General features: G+C 47.7%; 1 protein-coding gene across 7 annotated transcripts; it reads right to left on the bottom strand.

The window, feature by feature from the left end:
• Positions 1-1,443: 1,443 nt before the first annotated feature.
• On the bottom strand, positions 1,444-17,347 carry TPD52L2 (TPD52 like 2). 7 transcript variants are annotated; one of them, XM_063172440.1, is made up of 11 exons: positions 17,270-17,288; positions 16,705-16,844; positions 15,459-15,607; positions 14,560-14,619; positions 13,014-13,073; positions 8,938-9,039; positions 5,068-5,094; positions 4,661-4,702; positions 3,390-3,438; positions 3,260-3,308; positions 1,444-3,176 (listed from the first exon to the last, which is right to left on the bottom strand). In XM_063172440.1, the coding sequence occupies exons 1-10, from the start codon at positions 17,286-17,288 to the stop codon at positions 3,273-3,275; spliced, it is 684 nt and encodes a 227-aa protein (XP_063028510.1). In that variant the 3' UTR covers positions 1,444-3,176; positions 3,260-3,272. The 7 variants fall into 7 exon arrangements, with proteins under 7 accessions (XP_063028510.1, XP_063028507.1, XP_063028508.1 ...); XM_063172437.1 differs by lacking the exon at positions 3,260-3,308 and having other exon boundaries at positions 17,270-17,347; XM_063172438.1 differs by lacking the exon at positions 3,260-3,308 and having other exon boundaries at positions 16,705-16,817; positions 17,270-17,340.
• Between the last annotated feature and the right edge of the window lie 1,377 nt (positions 17,348-18,724).

Here is an 18,724-nt window from a genome sequence, read left to right as displayed (position 1 = left end):
GCGTCCTGGAGCAGGTGTGGCTGGGGTGGTGGCCTCAGGAACACTGGTTCCGTCATCATTATCCCTCCCATCACTCCTGCTGCTGTGTGGCTTCTCCGTGAGGCTCTAATGGCCTTTCCCGTCTGCTGCCTCTGACTCACGTTTTAAAGAAATGAATGATGATGGACCCTCTTTGCCAACAGAGTCATCAGCATGAGTCACACACCCACACCATCTCCTTGCTTCAGCTCCATGCCCAGCCCAGCTCCTGCAGCTTTCCCTGTCCAAAACACCAGCCACTTGTGGGGCTCCCCAGCACTGACCTTGGATCTTGCACAGAGTCTGCACCCAAGAGGAGATGCTGAGCCCACCCAGCACCCACGGGGGTGCAGAAAGTGGGCCCAGGCTGGCAGCTTGGCTCTGGACACTGCCCGCTCAGCCAGGACGAGCACAGGCTGCTGGAGTGGTTGTGCAACCCCTCTCAGACCACAAATCTCAAATTCCTTAAGAAACACTTGCAGTGGTTTTGGCTGAAGGTTCAGACATGGTGCCAGCAGGGAAAAGTGGCTCCTTCCTGCTTTTTGCAGTTACTTACTTTTTGATTCTGCTGTTTATCTGCTTTGTGGGATGGAGCCATCTGCCCTCACCTCAGCCTGGGTGCTCCCAGCAGTATCTCTCCTCCAGGATCAGGTCTCACACCAACCTGTCAGTCCTTAGCCCCACTTGGAGAGATGTAGTTTTATCTAATGAAGTCATATAGGAATAACATCCCCAATCTTCAAAACAAACACCCAAACCCCACAAATCCAAAACCAAACCCTCATCACCAAGATGTCCCAAGCCTAGCTGGGCATCCTTCCTGTGCAAACAGCACACTGAGGAGCTCTGCTGGCCTCTCCACAACCTATTTGCCGGCTCTGCACTTCCCTTTTAAACTTGGAGACAGCAGCTCCAGCCACCCATCCACAAGTCCTCCATGCTGTGCTGTTGGAGTGCCAGAGCTTCCATGGAGGTGACTGATTCCCTGAGGTACCACAGTGTCAGGCCATGTCAGCACCCCAGCTGCAGCTTTTCCATATTAGAAATTTCTCCAGCCTCAACTCCCCCTGCCAAGGTTACTGCTGGGATTGCAGCTCCATGCTCCCAGCGCAGGAAAAGGGCATGAGGAAGTCTGGAATTCACCTCCAGCACCGGCCATGGAGTTTGCAGCACCCCAGCCCAGAGGAAACAGCTTGGGAACAGTGTCCAGTATCTTGGAAAGGAAACATCAGATTGTAAATATTATTTAGCACATTCCTTCATGAGAGAGCACCCAAAGAGCCAGCAGATAAGCCAGAGGGATATGATGGAATATTTCACTTGCTTCTTGCCTCCGGCTGCTGCAGCATTTACCTCATGAGTTCATAACAACCACTCAAGAGAGGATTTCAGTGCTGTTAGAACAAGACAAAGACATTCAACCCATTTTCTCCCAAAGGAATTCTTTATTGACACATTTCCTCAGTCTTTATCTTAAAGAGAAACAGTTCCATACCCAAACTCCTGCAGTCCCCATTTCACTGGCTCTGTTCCTCACAGTTCCAGTCAAGTGAGGAGTGCCTGTGAACGACACTCTACACTCCACCTATGGCCTAGTACATCTGCCCACTAACATCTCATCCCACATCCCCAGGTCTGCAGAGGGAGGGGAGCAGGGGTGGGGGAAATGGAGATTTATCAAATCAGTGTCAAAACTTGCTTCTTAAAGGGTCAGAGGCAGTTCATTCCCTCCAGGGTGATTAACCACTAAAACTACCCAGATATGTACATAAGTTTAAAGACCTGAGTAAGTCCCACTTCGCCTCTAAGGCACAGAATTGCTCACTCTAGGTATTTCTATGTGGAGGCACCTTGCCTAGAATAAGATCAGGCCTCTAGGAGAAAACTTGGAATTTGTCAGCTCCTGAGCAATGAAGTTGGACATCAAAAGAGCAAAACATCCAGCCCCTGGAGGGACTGGGTGAGCTCCATGACTCTCTGCCAGTTTTGTAAACTAAAATTAGAGCTGGGGCTTTCAACTGAGAAACCCATCCAGTCACAGCCAGATGTACCAGCTGGAGGAGCCCTCAGAGAGCAGAGCAGAGTCCCTCCAATGGTATCCATATTCCAGCCTTCAGAAATTCCTCCTCCAAGAATGAAGGGATAAGCTGAGAAGGGAGAAGCAAGTTTCATACACTCGGGAAACAGAGTGCACCACTGAATTTAACACAAGAACTGGCTTTATAAACATGCTGCTATGACTGCATGATGCAAAACTCCAGTGCTCAACAACCAGCTTTAGAACCCTTGCAGTCTCCTCTACAGAAAACAAATCATAAACAAGTAAAGCATAAGTGATGTAAGGCTTGCAGTTCAGCTTCAGAGTCCAAGGGAGCTTTGCCCTAATATGCGAAAGCTTTTTTTTTTGTTTGTTTTTACGCTTTATTTCTTTAAAGTTCATTGCATTTAAAAATAAAGATTCTTAGTTTTGTTAAAGCTAGAGCATTAGTGTAACAACGAGGCAGCTGCTAAGTGAAGTTTACCTTTTAGGAGCCCAGAAAAAACCCCAACTGTTTACCCCATCTACCCAACAGCTCCAATGAGAGCCAGAGAAAACAGTAACAGGAGAAGCCTGGGAGCTCCCAGAGTAGCCCACACAGAGAATAGAGCCAGAAGCTGAAGCTAAGGTGCCCAAGCACTTGGCTTCTCCAGTTACTGCCCTCCTCATGCTGCTCAGGGCCGTGTATCTGCTCCAAGCCATGTCAGACAAAGGAAAACTGTTTTCATCCACAGCAGTGGCATTTCTGAGCTACTTTAAGGAAACTCCAGCTTACACGCTCTCCCAAAAGGACAGCAGTGATACATTTAATCTACAAACTTTAGTGTAAAATATTATTTGTGTACAAAACTTTGCATTCTCTTTATTTGACTTGGATCCAGCAGCAGTGTCTATGAATGAAGGATGGATCTCTCCAGACTGGCTCTCAGCCCCTTCTTGGATTGGCATGTTGTTGCTGTGGTGAAGGTTTGGGAGGGAGGGGGCTCTTCCAGTTGTGCACAGCTGTGCAAAGCCACATCCAGGCCTAGAAGGGAGCGTTGTCTTGTGGAGGCTTGTCCCCAGCTCCAGAGGGGGAGTGCAGGCCGTCAGCGCTGTTTTCCCTGCTGCCCACCACGCGGGACTGGAAGGAGAGAAGAGAGTGAGGACACCAAGAAAGCAGCACTGGGAATACCAAGTCAATTCCCCCTTGTCGAGGTCACCTACTGTAGCCAAGACTTCACATATCTGAGAGGCCATTTGCCCGAATACTAGTCTACAAGAAAAACATTGCAGAAATTAAAGTTTCTGCACAAGGCTTCACTCTCTGTGTTTACAAGACAAAGCAGACTGTTACCTTTATGGTCCCAACTCTATCTTCAAAGGACTTGAAGGTTGCAGAATTCCTTGAAGAAAGAAGAGGGGAGAAAACAAACAACAAATCAAGACAAGTTAGCTCTTAACCATATCAAATGGCTTGGTGTGACTGGGCTCTGTGGCCATTCCCCTGCAGTGACACCATCACCCAGAGCACTTCCAGCTCCTCACAGCCCTTGGCACAAATCTCTCAGGCACATTAGGCATGAACACCACATCCAAACTCTGAAGGAAAACATTTATACCACATGCAGTCCACTCAATTGCTCAAGCTAAAATGTTGAGGGAAACAAGTCCTAGTTTACTGGGGAATCAAGGCCCATTTAAGTAGAGAAGAAAACAGCTCTTAGCTTTAAAAAATTTCCAACTAAAACATTTTGATTTAAACAGTGGAAAGGGAAAGCTGAGGAAGCTTAAAACAAAGGCTTCATTTTCCTGTATCACATCCCATGGAGAGGAAGGGGAAGGGCCATGCACCTCCACCTATCAGCAGTTTTATTTCTACAGGGGTGATCATTTGCATCAGGAAATGCTCACAAAAATCACAGCTTAATAAATTAATCAGAGCATTTCATATTTCTAGCAAAGAAAACCAGGTCAGCTGTTTGACAGCCCAACAAGCTGCTTGGCTGGCGAAGGATTCCAGGGAGTGCTCTGTGCTGAGCATCCAGACCAGGCAATTACTCATCGAGCTGCTCCCCCGGGCCAGGCTGCGGGAGCGCTGGGAGATGACTCGCCTCATCTCGGTTATTTTTGTTCCAAGGCATTGCTTTAGATTTGCAGCCATAGAACAACCTCTGCTGATCTGGAAAGAGGATGAACAGAGAGAGTTCTGTGGGCTTGTCCAGCCCTGGCAATTATTTCTCTGGCAAGGAGATCACCAGCTAAGGGAAGGCTAAGGAGAGGGCTCCTGTTAGGATTCACCTCAGTGTCAGCAATGGCTGTGCCATACATTGTGGCAGAACTGTAATCCTGCCCTTCAGGGACCTCTGAAAGCTGCAAGCTTCAACCACACTTTGCTAGAGGTGCAACACTTCACTTAGTCCAAGAAAAGACAGGTGCTAATGACCTTAAGAGATATTAAAAAACCCTTTAAATAATCAAACTGCAGGCCGTGCTTAATCCATGCTCAGAGAGGGGCCTGCTCGAGGAAGGAGCTGGTTGTGCCAGTCAGAACAAACCCCCCAGCAGTGATGGAGGCAGCTGTTCCCCCCAGCCCCACTCAGGAGACACAGGCAGGTGCTACATTACCTCATGGCTGGCATACTTATCGAGTGGCGGATGGAGTAGCCGCTGCTCGGAAGCGTTTGGGACAAGGAGGAAAAAGTTAACAACAATGTGACACCGTGCAAAAGCAGCCTAACCCCACACTCACTGCCCACACACAGGTTGCTGTGGGCAGCCCAAGTGGTAGGAGCCAGCCCTGTCTCCCCTTATTTAACAGCTGCAGCCCTGAGTTCAGTTCCCCAGACACAGGATAGCCAGTATTTAACTGCAACTGTGATACAAAAGTCAATGCCAGGGCATTGGTTTGTGGTAGATTTCTCAATCTGTGTCAAAAGTTTAGGCAAGGCTTAAATAACCAGCTTCCCCTTTAAGGTCTGCAAGGGCCTGGCACAGAAACAAATGCTCTTTTAGAGCCTTGAAGAGTATCTTACCTAAGGGAATGTGAGATGGAGTGAGCCCTGGGAGAGGCCACGGGCAGCAGAGAGAAAAAGGAAGGAATGGTCAGAAACTTGCACAGAGATAAACACCAAATGCAGGGACACGGTCACAGAATCATGGGACAGCAAAGTCAACTACCCAGGAGGAAGCCTCTCAAAATAAATCACAAGAGTAAACAAAAAAAAAAGCTTTTCATTAACTCCAGAAAAGCTAAAGTGTTTATCAAAGAGCAATAACAGCACCTACATCAACTTGGAACCCAGCTGGGGAGGGGAAGGAGTAGATGTGCAACAGAAAACCAAAACATTTTTGCAACATCTATTGCTTTCACATGTTCTTTTAAGCATTTTTTCCTAAACTGAAGGTTTTACCAAGCCCCAGCTATATTGGTAGAGATACCTCCTTCCCCATTTCCCCCTGTGATCCCTCATACAAAGACAGCATTGCTCAGACTTCTGGTGAGGACTTGAGTAAGGGCAACCTGCAATGGATACCTGCACTTCATCTTGCCAAGCCTGCAAATCTCAAAGTTACAGTTCAGAGAACAAATGCACTGCAGGTTATTAAAGAGAAGATTAAAGGTATCATGTTTACCCTGTAACTTGCTTGCCCATTTTCAGGATGGGACTTTGCAGCGCAGCAGCATCTCAGCAGTCTGAAACAACAGACTGAGGTTTCCTACTTCTATTAGGAAGATTACCAGGATGCTCTAAAGGAGCTTCTCCTGCCAGAGCAGTGTTTTATTCCACTTAAATATAATTCTTCTGCAGTAGGAAGCAGTCATGGCAAGCTGGATGTGAAGTACTTGGCAATGAGTACAAGGGCTTTTCCTGACAGCCAGAGTGAAGATGTTGGGCTCTGTGGTTCCATTTCCCCATATATCCAAGTCAGCTGTTTTTGGCAGGGCAGATGCCTTGAAATGCTGCCTTCGCATGTGAAATATATTAACTTTCTACTTACTCTTGCTTAAAGGAGAACAACACAGACAACACATCCATGCACCATGCTGCTCCATACAGAATACCACAAGCACTGGTTCCTTGTTCAGGATCTTGGCCTGGACCTAGCAGAAACCCTTCTCCTTCCATAAGGATTGAAAGTTTACATAAATTCCAGAATCTGCAGGCCCTTTGGGTTCAGGCTAACACTTCACAATGAATTTGCTCGTAGCATTATGTACAGCAGCAAACTTCACCAGACACCACGAAGTGCACAGGTGGACACAAACCCACAAAGCAACAAAAAGGAAACACTTCCAATTTTGCAGTTTACTGGCATCAGTAAAATGCAGGAACAGAATGTCTAAAAGCCAATTTACTTTTTAACTGTAGGTGGAGATAACAGAGACATCTGAACAGGCCAAGATTTGAAAAAATCCCACCCACTAAATACATTTCCTCCCCTCAGAGCAATCCAGTCAAGCATTAATGCATTAAGCACAGTTACAACATTAACTTCCCAAGGTTAAAATCCACACACCAAAATTATTTTGACCAGAATACAGCATGTCTAAAGATTTAACATATTACTTGTATTTAAAAACAATTTGGCCCAAGCATTTTTAATGGAATTAGGCCCACACCCTGGGTGTATTGGAGGCTCTGTCCCATCCATCAGGCCTTCCTTGCATTTATCAGCCAGTGAAGGCTGACTAAACAAGGAAATCCCCTCTGTTATCTCAACACTTCCAGTGCTGGAAAATAAACTCGCTTTACAAGTGAATTTGTAGTGTAAGAAGGAAAAAAACAGAGTACAGTAATGGAGGTCAGTGTGGGCTACAAGGCCTGTAAGAGAGATTCTCTGGGAACAGAGATCATCCCACTGGTTCAGAGCAGTGATCACAGCAATACAACAGACTTCACTCCTTGTCAGCTCTGATCACATCCCAGAACACCAGAGTTCACCTGGCAAGGGTGAAAAATGGGACAGCTCCTGCAAAACCTTATGCTCAGAGTTAAACCTTCTTCAGTATCAGAAAAAGGAACACTTGGATGCAGCATAGGAGATAGAAGTCTGTTTATATATGCAGAGAAAAAGTAAAAGTCTTAAAGAAAAAAATCATTACTGTGTTCCCCTCAGGGCCACATATACAAATCCTGCTGAAATAACTTTGGCAGGGATTCCCAAATGATAAAAACAGAAGCTGCCTGTATTTCATAACACCTCACCCAAGGTATTAGCTATAAAAAGGAATGCAGATGTTGAAGATGACAAAAACCATTGCTGCCAAGGCCTGGCATGTCCCTGAGCCAGCTGTGACAGTGACTGTGCCAGGCCAGCTCTGCCTTCAGGAAAGCACCCCAGCATCCCCTCCCTCCATCACCTGCTCCTGGGATGGCACAATCACTTCAGCAGCTGCATGACCTGCATTCTCCCAGCTCAAAAACAACAGGCAGGACCAAGCCTGTCCAAACAGCTTCTGCCTGAGGCAACCCCAGTTCAGGAGTTCCCCCTGTGGTCCCAAAAAAAGCACAGTTCCCATTCCTTTGCTGCAATAGCCCAGTCAGACTGCAGAAACCAGGCCCCAAGTTCATTTATCAGTTTGGCATAATGTGTTCCCACCACATCTTGTGCCAGTATCTGTAATCTGCTGTCATTACATGAAAGTCTCTTTTTCCATCAGACTAGGGAGTTTCCAGGAAAGAAAAGTTACAACTTGAATGCTGGAAAGGGTAGGAAGCCAGCTAGTCCTCTGCCAAATTCAAAGATGTGAGCTTCTGAAAACACCAAAAAACAGCCTCCAGGAACACAGTAACTAACTCACTGAGGACAGAACCAGAATAAATCAGGACTATGTGATCAGAGGCCAACAAGTTCTTACCACTCAGATACTCCCGGCCACAGTGGAATAGGAAATTCCCTACAAAGAATGACAGCTACCCATTCAATCCAAGGTCTGAGACAGCAGGTTAAATACAAACTCTAAAAATCCTTCCTTAGTAACCTAGACAGGCTCTCAGTAACCTAGAATTAGCTCTCAAATCCAAGAAAACATGGTCAAGGGATTCTGCATGAAAAATGTGGATGTTACCATCAGTGGGGAAGAAATCTTTGGCTTAAAGTTCTGTAGAAATCTTTAGTTTAAATCTTTATCTTTAAGTTTACCTGAGGAGCAGGTAAATCACCAATTCTAACCTTGGGCTTTGTACAGCTCAGAATCTCACAGAGCAAGAACCTTAGCCAGGAGAACTTGTCTCTCTTGGCAGTTTGGAGATATTGAAATTTGCAATTATTTCAGTGGTCATCTACTTAAGGAACGGAGATAATCCCAACCACAGAAAAAAAAATAATGTTGTCATAATCTTCTGAATCAATTGAAATTTTCCAACGAACATTAAATAACTGTGCCTGGAAGACATGCTGCCTTTCTCCATGGAATGTCAACACCCAGGGCTTGAAACCACATGGAATGCAGCAAACAGACTTTTCCCTTTTTGTTTTTAATCATAACAGAGCATAGGAGGGATGACCCCTCTCTAATCCAAAGCAGTTACACTGAGAAAACACATCTCCATAATCTAAAAGGGAAATTTTAATTCTAATTTCTTACATATGATATAAAAGCTGCAGTGAATCCACATGATGGTAAAAGGGGAAAAGCTGCTAAAAATGTTTGGTCAGATCTCCTAAACCAAACCAAACTTAAATGCCTTAGAACAGGCTTATCCCCTCAGTAAGTCTTCAATAAGAGTTCAATCTGTCCTAAGCTACAATGCACAGGGCCACACAGAAGGTGGCAGTCCATCAACAGCAACCTGCTGCCAACTAAGCAGAAAAATGGAAGAAAGCCTAGTTATTGTCTGAATTCCCATTCCTGTTTGAAACCAAGATCAAAGCCCTGGAGTGCAAAGCAGAAATCTTACCTCATGTCACCAAGCTTCCTGCTGATAACAGAACCTACATTGGAAAGGGCTGCTGAAGTCTTCTGTCCTGCCTGGGAAAGGGTTTCCTGGGTCTTCTTATAACTACATGGAAAAAAGAATCATAAATTGAACTAACAAGTTGGATCCAAAAGTGTCCCCCCCATTTTGTGAAAGGACCCCATATTAAAGGAAAGAAGCTGGGTTAGTGAGCTGCCCTGGCTTCACTGAAAGAGCCACTTCCAGATTTGCATACATTCAAATACTTGAAGTTTTACAAAAGCAGCAAGTGTAGTATCAACCTTTCCATTAACCTTTCCTTACCTTATAATTTTGACCATAAATTCTTAAATCTAACAAATATTTGCTAAAAACCAAAGCAAATCCAATTTCTACATGGAAGCTCTAACACCTCAGCACTGCAGCCTAATTGCTCTGCAACCATCTTTTCATGTTCTGGATAAAATAAATCTAGGAACCTATTCCAAACTATTCTTTCAGCCTTGAGGAAGCCATAGCACTTGATGTGGAGTTATGTTTTGGAGGAAAGAGGCAAGAAGCAAGACCATTATCATCATATAGAAAAGAAATGCAGGAATCAGCATTATCTCTACAGCAGCAGTTTAGAAATAAATTAGTAGAGAAGTTTCCTATCAGTTACCATTAACCACAATAGGGAAAAAGTTTGACAGCTTTTATTTTTCAGCTGATTATTTGAGTTTATACCTGAGCTGGAGACACTTGAGAACCTTTGTTTCCTCCAGATGAGACTAATCTCAGGAACAAAGATTCTTTGTGTCACTTTCATTAATTCATTCTCTCTAAACTATTCTACAGTTGATGATTAACATCTAGATTTATGTCATTCTTCAGACTACAAAGAAAAGACTCAGGCTGGAAAACAACATTTTAAACTTTTCTTATTACAAATATTTCAGCTTGAGATTATTTTTTTGCCTGGTGAGGACATTTAGGAGAACAGCTTTATAAACAGCCTAATGTTCTCTCATGCCTGAGCTGCCCTGGCTACAAACACCATGGTGACAGATGACTTACTCACATCTCCTTCTCTCCAGCAGAAATGCATGGACAGCACCACAGCACCAGAACTGGATTTGAGCAATTCCAATTACAACATGTTGGGTTTTGTTTTTTTTTTAAATACCACAGCCAAGTATTTCTGAATCACGAATACACACGAGAATTAGGCAGAACAGGGCAAAACTGCATCAGCTTTTCCTTCTTCCTGCTTCTCAGAGAAAATTCCTTTAACTCCTCTAATTCCTGTAATTCCCTTTTTCAGACCAATTCTTCTGGAAGTCAAGAGCTCCAGAAGAACCTGAGCATGCCCCAACAGCAAGACCTCAACACTGCCTCTGCACAGCACAATTTTCTGTACCTCAGCACAATTTAGGATTGAACTGATCAGCACCAAGGCTGCTTGATCTCATACAAGGATTGTCTTCCTATGACAACTAGTGTGTTTAAGGAGGATCTCAAGCCCTGCCTACAGCTGCCAGGCTCCTCCCTGGCTGAGCCCTGTCATGGGGTTTGATTTACAGCTGCCTAACAAGTATTGAAGACCTCGTGCTCACCAAAGTATGCAGTGCTGACTCTAGTTCTGCTTGGCACCCAGAGCTCAGCACTGAGGAATGGTTTACAGCCTCAAAAGACACCATCATGGCATTCACATTGCAAAATTCCAGGTACCATTCCAGCTTCAGCAGGCCAGACAGTTTTCTAATCATGTTTTCCACACCTGACCGCAGAATTTTTAATATAACCAAAGAACAAGCGCCTGGGTGCTGCTGCTCCTGCCTGAGTGCGCTCCTTCCTCCAGCACAACTGCCTGTGCTAGCACAGCAATCTAGATCAAGGCAACAATCTGGATGAAATATAAACTTGGAAGCACAAAAAAGCAGCAGCTGGATCAGGTGGCCAGCCTAGTCCTGCACCCACAGCTCCCACACACACACACACACCTCAGTGCTGCCAGGCAGAGCCAGGGAAGCACAGGGAGATGAGCAGCTCTGTAACCCAGAACTGCCACCACACACATGCACAGCTGCAGCTGTGACAGCAAGGGATCAGCTTATACAAGGCTTTAATGCAACTTAACTACACCCAGCCCTGACCTAGAAGTTGCAACCCTTCTCCTGCAAGTGCCACAGCCTGGTTTTCCATGGGTGTAAATTCATAAGCACTCTCTTCTCTTAGCCCCAGCACAAAGCACAAAGGAATAATCCAAATCTGGGAGTAATAAATATAAGCTCTGGCTAATACCCCACTTTACTCACAGGCAATTGGCTGCAGCAGAAGCTGCAGAGATGATCTCTGCCCTGTGCTGTTCATCCTGTGGTATTCAAACATTTCACTGCACCCCTCCCCTATAAACCCTGACAGGAAGGAGTGAAATCTGCACCCTCAAATCCTCCTTTATCCATTAACACCAGCATCCTCTCACTTGCTTTCACCCAGCAATCACCATTTGAGCTGTCTGGCTAAAGACACAAACTGTGTAAGTCACCTCTCATTCTGCTTACAGTGAAACTGGCTCTAGGAACAGACTGGGGTGGGTTTTTCCCTGTTTATGTACTGCTTGCAGAGGGAAAGTCTGTGGCCAGGAATGGCAAACACCAGGAAATTCCACAGCATGCAAAAGCACCATAAGGTCAGGAGTCAGGTCCATTCCCAGCTCACTCAAGAGCCTTGTTAGTTACAGAGCAGAGCAACATTGAAACAGGAAAGACAAATTATTTGCATAAAAAACCCCAAAACATGAATGAAACCTCACCCTTGGACTTCTTGAACTTGACTTTTTGCACTCACTAAACTCTGAAGAAGTAGAAACTCTGATTGATTTCTGGAATGTTGCAGTTTCAATCCCCCTCACGTCCCTGTTTCAGTCTCTGCCTTGCCAGCACCAACTGTCACGGTGTCCAGTGCCAAAGCAAGCAGGAAAGCAAAGGTGCCACAGCTCTTCAGGCCCCAAGTGCTCCACAAAAGCACATTTCCTCCACATTTCTGTGCTTATGAAGTACAAGGAAACAGATCTAACCAGAAGCTTTCTGCTCTTGCAGGCACACCCAGGGAGGGACTCTGAACTCTGCTGGAGTCAGCCACTGACAGCGAGCACAAAAACCAAGGTCACTCTGCTTGGCAAGTGAAATGTTGACAGTTTACAGCTTCTTAATCTAGAAAATACAGTTGAAAGTCGACCTGTATACTCTTCAAAGTTCTTTCTGCTACTCCTACACTTTATCTCTGCTCCTCTTTCACCCGTGTTAGGAAGAAAACGGTGCATTCACACATGCTGCTGATAACCAGCCAGCTCCAAGGACTGCACTTTATACCCACTCCAGGGAACAGGAAAAGCTGGCTCACATCTAAGACCTACCTCCCCAGTTAAATCAGCTCAGAAAATAATGACAAAACCTACCTGCACCTACTCCAGCACTGCAAGGCATCGCCCTACATGCTGTGGGAAATGCACAGTGAGAAGGACAAAGGCCAACTTCCATAATATCCCTCCATAATTTAGTCCAGATGAGAATTTAATTTCAGGCATTTAGTAAGAGCACATCTAAGAGAGATTTGCATTCAACAACTGGAGTAGAACAGCTGTGAGGTTTAAGCTGGTTGAGTCTATTTGTGGCCCCAACATGACAGGAAGCTGCCCTGGACACTACAGCTCTATTCTCATCAGGTACCACAGCAGAAAGCAAAGCTCCTGCTCCCTGCAGAGCATGTTGGGGTAACAGGAAAGGCAGTCTGGCTATTCCACAGCTTCTCAGCTGAAGGTGTAACATGTGGCACACAGGTTTCAGCTAGCCAGGGGTTCCAGCCAGTTCCTGAGACCAGGCAGGCATTTATAGAGTATCCCTTGGATACTGACCTGAGGAAAAGCTCCCTCTCCCAGCAGAGGCGTTTATTGGGTTAAAAAAGTTAAAAGCTAAGAAAGATAAATGTCCAGGTAGATCTGGTGAAAGCAGAGGACTGGGAGCAGAGGCACAGCACAGTTAGTGGCAGCAGACTGGCAGAGGAAAGCATTTGTTAAGGCTGAAGGTTAAGACACTCACGCTTCTGATTGAGTTAATTTTTCATTCCAGTCCTCCAGTGTGCTGCTGGCTGAAAGATATCTACAAACACAACTGAGGTTAGAGACAGCTCCAAGATTCACTACAGATGCTTCTTCTGATACTTTCCACATTATTAGTGACTCTTTTCACTTACAGTATCAGAGGCTTTATTGCTCTGACAACAGCTTCAGCCTCTCTGGTACAGCCAAAGGGAAATGAACTGTTTGAGAGGCAGGGAGACACCTAAGCCCCAGTTTCTTTTGTTTAAGCATGTTCAAACGCTGAGCACAAAGAAACAAAGCCTGCAATTTAAAAGGTGTCAGGAAATGAAAAGCTTTGCATCTTCTTCTCCCTTCCTACACGTTCTCTTGCTGGTCTGTATTAAAAGCACAGAGCAGTGAACTGATCTTAAAGCCAAAAAAATCAAATTGCCACACCCAAAGTTGTATTTTACCAATACAGCAGGAACCAGACAAACAATTAAACTTTTGTTTTTCCAATCTTTAAAAACCATGTTTCTCTATACAAAAACAGTACCTTAAGGGCTGTGACGACTAACTCTGGAGGTACAGAACACACACACTACAGGAGGTGGCTGCTCCCACCTCAGACAGAACACAGAGTGCTCAAAGGAGGGGACTTATCACCCAGAATTCACTTGCCCCAATTAGATCAGTGCCACCTTGCCTATTGATGTGATGCTCCCAATTCATGTTTTCCTCTTAGCTAAATCATCTCCTTCAACACAAGACAAACAGAGAGAAACTTCAGCACAGAAAGCACTCAAGGGCTCCTTAAGTTCAGCTATGCAGCAGGAATCGATGATTCATGTCTAATATCAGTGGAGCTCTAATATAATTAAAGAATTTATTCCAGAAGCAAAAGTAGCCAGATGCTCTTTGTCTGCATTTGTCACCTGCTTGGATACACAGCCAAGATTAAAATTCATGGATTTCTAGTGCTGACACTGGCAAAGGGTCACACACCAATGCAGCAGATTCAGAAGCTCATGAACACATTGGCAGTTGCACAGCCCCAAATTCCAGCTATGGAGAAGCCCCTCCAGCCTCTTCTCTCCCAGGTGGCCATACAGAAAGGCAGCAGTCAAACTGATTGCTACCACATTCATCATGAGAAGAAAAACAGTTTCACAGTAAAGGTAGAGGTTCACTAATAAGACACTGGAAACAACAGACTAACCTATTAATTACCAGCAGAAGGGAAATTGTGGTTACATTTTTGTCCCCTTCTGTCCCCTCCTATTTTTTTTTTTTTTTTATTCAAAATATGGTCTGGTAACTGATTGGAATTTTTCTCTTGCAATTGCAAGACCATGACAGAGATGATGGCAGTAACATTTACTCATCTCCTCTGCAACTGAGGGATGTTTCTAGCTGGAAGCCAGGCATGCTGGACGTAACAATCCAGCTTCACCCTGCCTCCAGCTCCCAAGCAAGCCCTGATGCCTGGGAGAACAAGGAGCAGCACAAATGAGGGAAGGCAGCAAGGAACAAGGAGGTGATGCTGAGGAGCCCGAGGCACTCACAAGTCAGACTGTGTCACTTTGTCATTCCACTCTCCAAGTTTCTCAGATGTTTTCACATAACTAGAAACAGAAAGTGTTAATGAATATAACTTTAATATTCATTTTTTACAAGACAATGACACAGATTCCAGTGACAAAGGAAAAACAGAAATAGGGCAGGGACAGAGGAGGGAAGATGAGGAAAAAGGGAGAAGAATAAACAGCAAGATGAACAGCTCAACAATCTGCTCTGCAGTACCATTAACTCCAAACCCCTGTTAAGTTAAGGAGACTTTTTAGCCTGAATGATGTCCATGGGCACCCAGAGTCCCTGACACCCAGTGCAGGGACAAACTCACCTCAGGGACCCTCCTTTTGGCACTGTCAGGCACAGCAGGGACCATACCCTTAATGCCTGCTCAGGAACAGTCTCACTTCGCATATTTAGGACAAGATGACTCTGGTGAAGCACACCAATATGACAGATTTTTTTCCTAGGAAGTGCAGGCTTTTAATTCAGGCTATAGGACCCAGGGAAAGCTTCTGAACTGGCACAAGCTGTGAAACTGCTTGCACTTCTCTTTGAGCCTGAGTTCAGAACAAGGCAGCAGCTGCCTGTGCCTCAAAGAATGGGCAGAAATGGGCAAACTGAACCAGTAAATGTGATCCAGATTTTTAACACCAAGTGTGATCCAGGTTTTTAACACCATGGCAAAGAGCAGCCAGCAACAATTTATCCCGATCACGGATATGGAAATCCAGCTTATGCAGGCACCAAAAGGATTTTTTAAGGTGTCTTTTACTCCATAAACCCACCAGAAGAGAAACCTCCAGGCACTGAGCAGAGCTCTGGAATACCCAGCTGGGAAGTGTCCCACAGAGCCCTGGTTAAACCCAGGTGTGTCACAAGCAACACTCACGCGTTGGAGACTTGCACATCGTGCCAGCTTTTGGACAGGTTCTGCTTCAGCCCATCCAAGGGAGTCAGACCCAGCTTCCTCTTCAGCTCCCCACAGTGCCTCTCTTTGGCAGCCAGAACTTGTCTGAGAGTACCAATTTCTTCTTCAACCTTAGAGAAAGGCAGAGGTTAGTCTCAAATCACAGTTTAGTTAAAAACTGTAAATTAAAACAGATTTTTACCTCCCTCAGAACTAGCAACATTTCATTAACATTAATTTTACAAACTGGGAAGAACATCAGATGAATTATTCAACTCAACATGAACTGGATGGGAGGCCACTCAGACTTCACCTCCATACAAGTCACTGTGACTTAGTGACACTGAGATAAACAGAACTCACTCCTTGTATTGTAATTTCAACTGTAAACACCATTCAGCCGCCAAACCTTATTAACTAAGATTTTATCTTATGTTTCTTTTCCTCTGATGTCTTTAAAGCAGAGAGTTTTTTCTCAGAGATCTTTTTTACAACAATTTCAAAGCACTCTGGAGCTGTTTCCATGCAGAGTGGGTTCATTTCTACCTTAGCTGCAGCTCAGCAAGCCCTGCATGAGCACCCAGAGCAGCAAAGTCCTCCCCTGCCACAACCTGCAGGTCAAAGAATCACCACAGTGTTCTCACATGAAGGAAAGGACCACGGAGAAACAGCTGCAATGATCTTCAGCCACCTTTCAGACAGAAATGATAACCAAAGGTGCTCAAACTTTAGGATGCTACATTGTAAACCCTCAGCTCTTTGAAAGCATACAGGCACCAAAAACAATTGCCCGTAACGGGTAATAAATATTTAAGAGCAAAAGGTAGGAAGAAAAGCCCATTAAGTGCTCCAATGTTTCAGTTTCCTAAGGAAAAATGGTGTTATTTCACTTAGCATTTGTCTGTAGTGTTTTCTGGCTTCACATGGAACTAAAATCCTACACTGAGCTCCTGGCATCAAAAGCTACTTGTTTCCTTAGAGCTCTAAATTAGGCTGTTCTGGGAAAGAGCAAACAACACACCGCAGCGTTTGAAGTATCAGCCAGCTTTGTGCATTTCAACAATTACCTCCGAGACCCAAAGGTAACATTGCAAAATTAAAAACCAAAAAAAAAAACAAAAAACAAACCCCAACAACAAAACACCCGGTCCTGCCCCTGTGGCTCCTGTTTGTTCCTTCCCAGCAGAACAGAAGCGAGGCACAGGCTGCCCAGGCGAGCCCCCCGTACCTTGGCGAGCTCGGCTCTCAGCTCCTCCTCCTCGGCCAGAGTCAATCCCTCGGGCGCAGCGCCCCGGGCCGCGTTATCCACGGGAACATCTGTCATGGCATCGGCCAGCAGACCTTTGTTGGGAGAGTTAAGGTTGATATCTGTCGCAGACAAGGAGCAGAGGGCACGGAATAAGCAAGCGGCGGGCGAGACGCGTTATGCAAAGCAGGGCTGGGGGCGGCGGAGCTGCGGCAAGGGGACGGGAACGGGAACAGAAACCTCGGCCGGAGTTTCCTCCGCGAGCATCCATCGGAACCGGGGGCAGCAGCGCCGGACATTCCGCGGCCTCACAGCCCCTGGGCCCGGCTCCGTGCGTGGGGACGGGGCGCGGCGAGGGAAGCGGAGCCAAGGAGAGACCCCCGGGGCCGCTCCCCACCCGTGGGGCCGCTCCCCACCCGTGGGGCCGCTCCCCATCCCCGGGGCCTCTCCCCCATCACAGCAGCGGCAGCTCCCGCCCCGCCATCCCCGGGCTCCCCCCGTGCCCGGCACTCCCCGCCCCATTGCCGGAGCAGCCCCCGGGCCGTACCCTGGTTCGCGCTCTCCATGGCGGCGCCCCGGGCCCGTCCAGCCGCCGCCGCCGCCGCCCCCGGTGACGCGCTCAGCGCGCGCCGCCCGCCCGTTCCGGGGAGGGTCGCGGGCACAGCGCGTCAGCGCCGCGTCGCCACGGTGACGGTGACACGCGTGTCACTGCCCCCCGCACCGGACACCGGCGTGACGTCATGCAGGGGGCAGCGCGGCCGGGCGGGGCCGGGCGGTGCCGTGAGCGCGGCCGGAGGGCAGGGGGCAGCACCGGCACGGGGCACCGGGACAGCGGGCACGGCCCGGCGGCACACCGGGCAGCACCGGCACCGGCACGGGGCACCGGGACAGCGGGCACGGCCCGGCGGCACACCGGGCAGCACGGGGACAGCGGGCATGGCCCGGCACACCGGGCAGCACTGGGACAGCGGGCACGGCCCAGCACACCGGGCAGCACCGGCACGGGGCACCGGGACAGCGGGCACGGCCAGGCACACCGGGCAGCACCGGCACGGGGCACCGGGACACCGGGACAGCGAGCATGGCCTGACACACCGGGCAGCACCGGGACACCGGGCACGGCCTGACATACCGGCACGGGGCACCGGGACAGCCCGACACACCGGGCGGCACCGGCACGGGACTCCAGGGAATTCCCTGCCCTGTCCTGTACGATCCCCGAGCTCCGTTCCCCGCCCAATCCTCGCACCGGGCTCGTTAATTAGCGCTGATCACTCAGCACGGTGACGAGCTGCCTGTCCCCGCACCTTCGGGGTTCGGGGCTCCCGTTGGGTCCGGCCGTGGCTGCGGTGCCCGGAGCCTTCCCGGCACCCCCGGCCCGCCCCGGGTGCCCGGTCACAGAGACCCCCCGCCCGGTGTGCAGCTGCAGGGATCAGGCTCCAAATGTGCCTCAAAAACCGGATCGCCGCGGTGCCACCTGCAGTGACATCGGAGGGGAAGCAGCGGCAGGACGGGGAGGTCGGGCCCGTGCCTGCTGCGGGCCGAGCCCGGCTCTGGTGACAATCTGTTGTTCCCTTTGCGGGGGCTGGGCGCGGATGGCAGCACAGCCTGCCCTCCCACCTGGGTCTGAGACCTGCGGCAGGGCACAGGGAAGCCCTGGGCTGCTCCGCTCCCAACTATTCTGCAACCCCTTCCTTGAAAATCCCACTGGGTTGGCTGCTCGTTTCGTTTTCAGAGCCCTTTTCCCCTGTCTCTTCGGGTTCCCCAGGATGAGGCGTGAAAAGGGAAGTGAATATAGATGGGGAAATGGAATTTGTCAGAACCCTTTCCATCAGCACCTTGGCCGCCCGAGCAGAGGGTTAGCACCCACAAGAGCTCCTGGAAATGCCCTTCCTGGAGCACAGCACATGACACCCATCCGCCTGCTTGGCCTTGCAAGGACAGGGAGCACTTGAACAGCTTAACTTTTTATTGGGGGATTTTTTTTGAGGGGTTATTGTGC

This window comes from Melospiza melodia, chromosome 19 (genome assembly GCF_035770615.1).
Source record: "Melospiza melodia melodia isolate bMelMel2 chromosome 19, bMelMel2.pri, whole genome shotgun sequence".
In the NCBI taxonomy this organism is placed as follows: Eukaryota; Metazoa; Chordata; class Aves; order Passeriformes; family Passerellidae; genus Melospiza; species Melospiza melodia.
The sequence above is the reverse complement of the archived record's forward strand: the minus strand, read 5'-3'. Positions and strand labels throughout refer to the sequence as shown.

What these genes read in the sequence shown, in the direction of transcription:
- TPD52L2 (XM_063172437.1), bottom strand. An exon ending in AAATTAACTCAATCAGAAGC is followed by an intron (nt 9,040 to 13,013) that starts GTGAGTGTCTTA and finishes TTTTCCATGTAG; the next exon opens with TTATAAGAAGACCCAGGAAA. An exon ending in TCCATCTCACATTCCCTTAG is followed by an intron (nt 4,703 to 5,067) that starts GTAAGATACTCT and finishes GCTTCCGAGCAG; the next exon opens with CGGCTACTCCATCCGCCACT.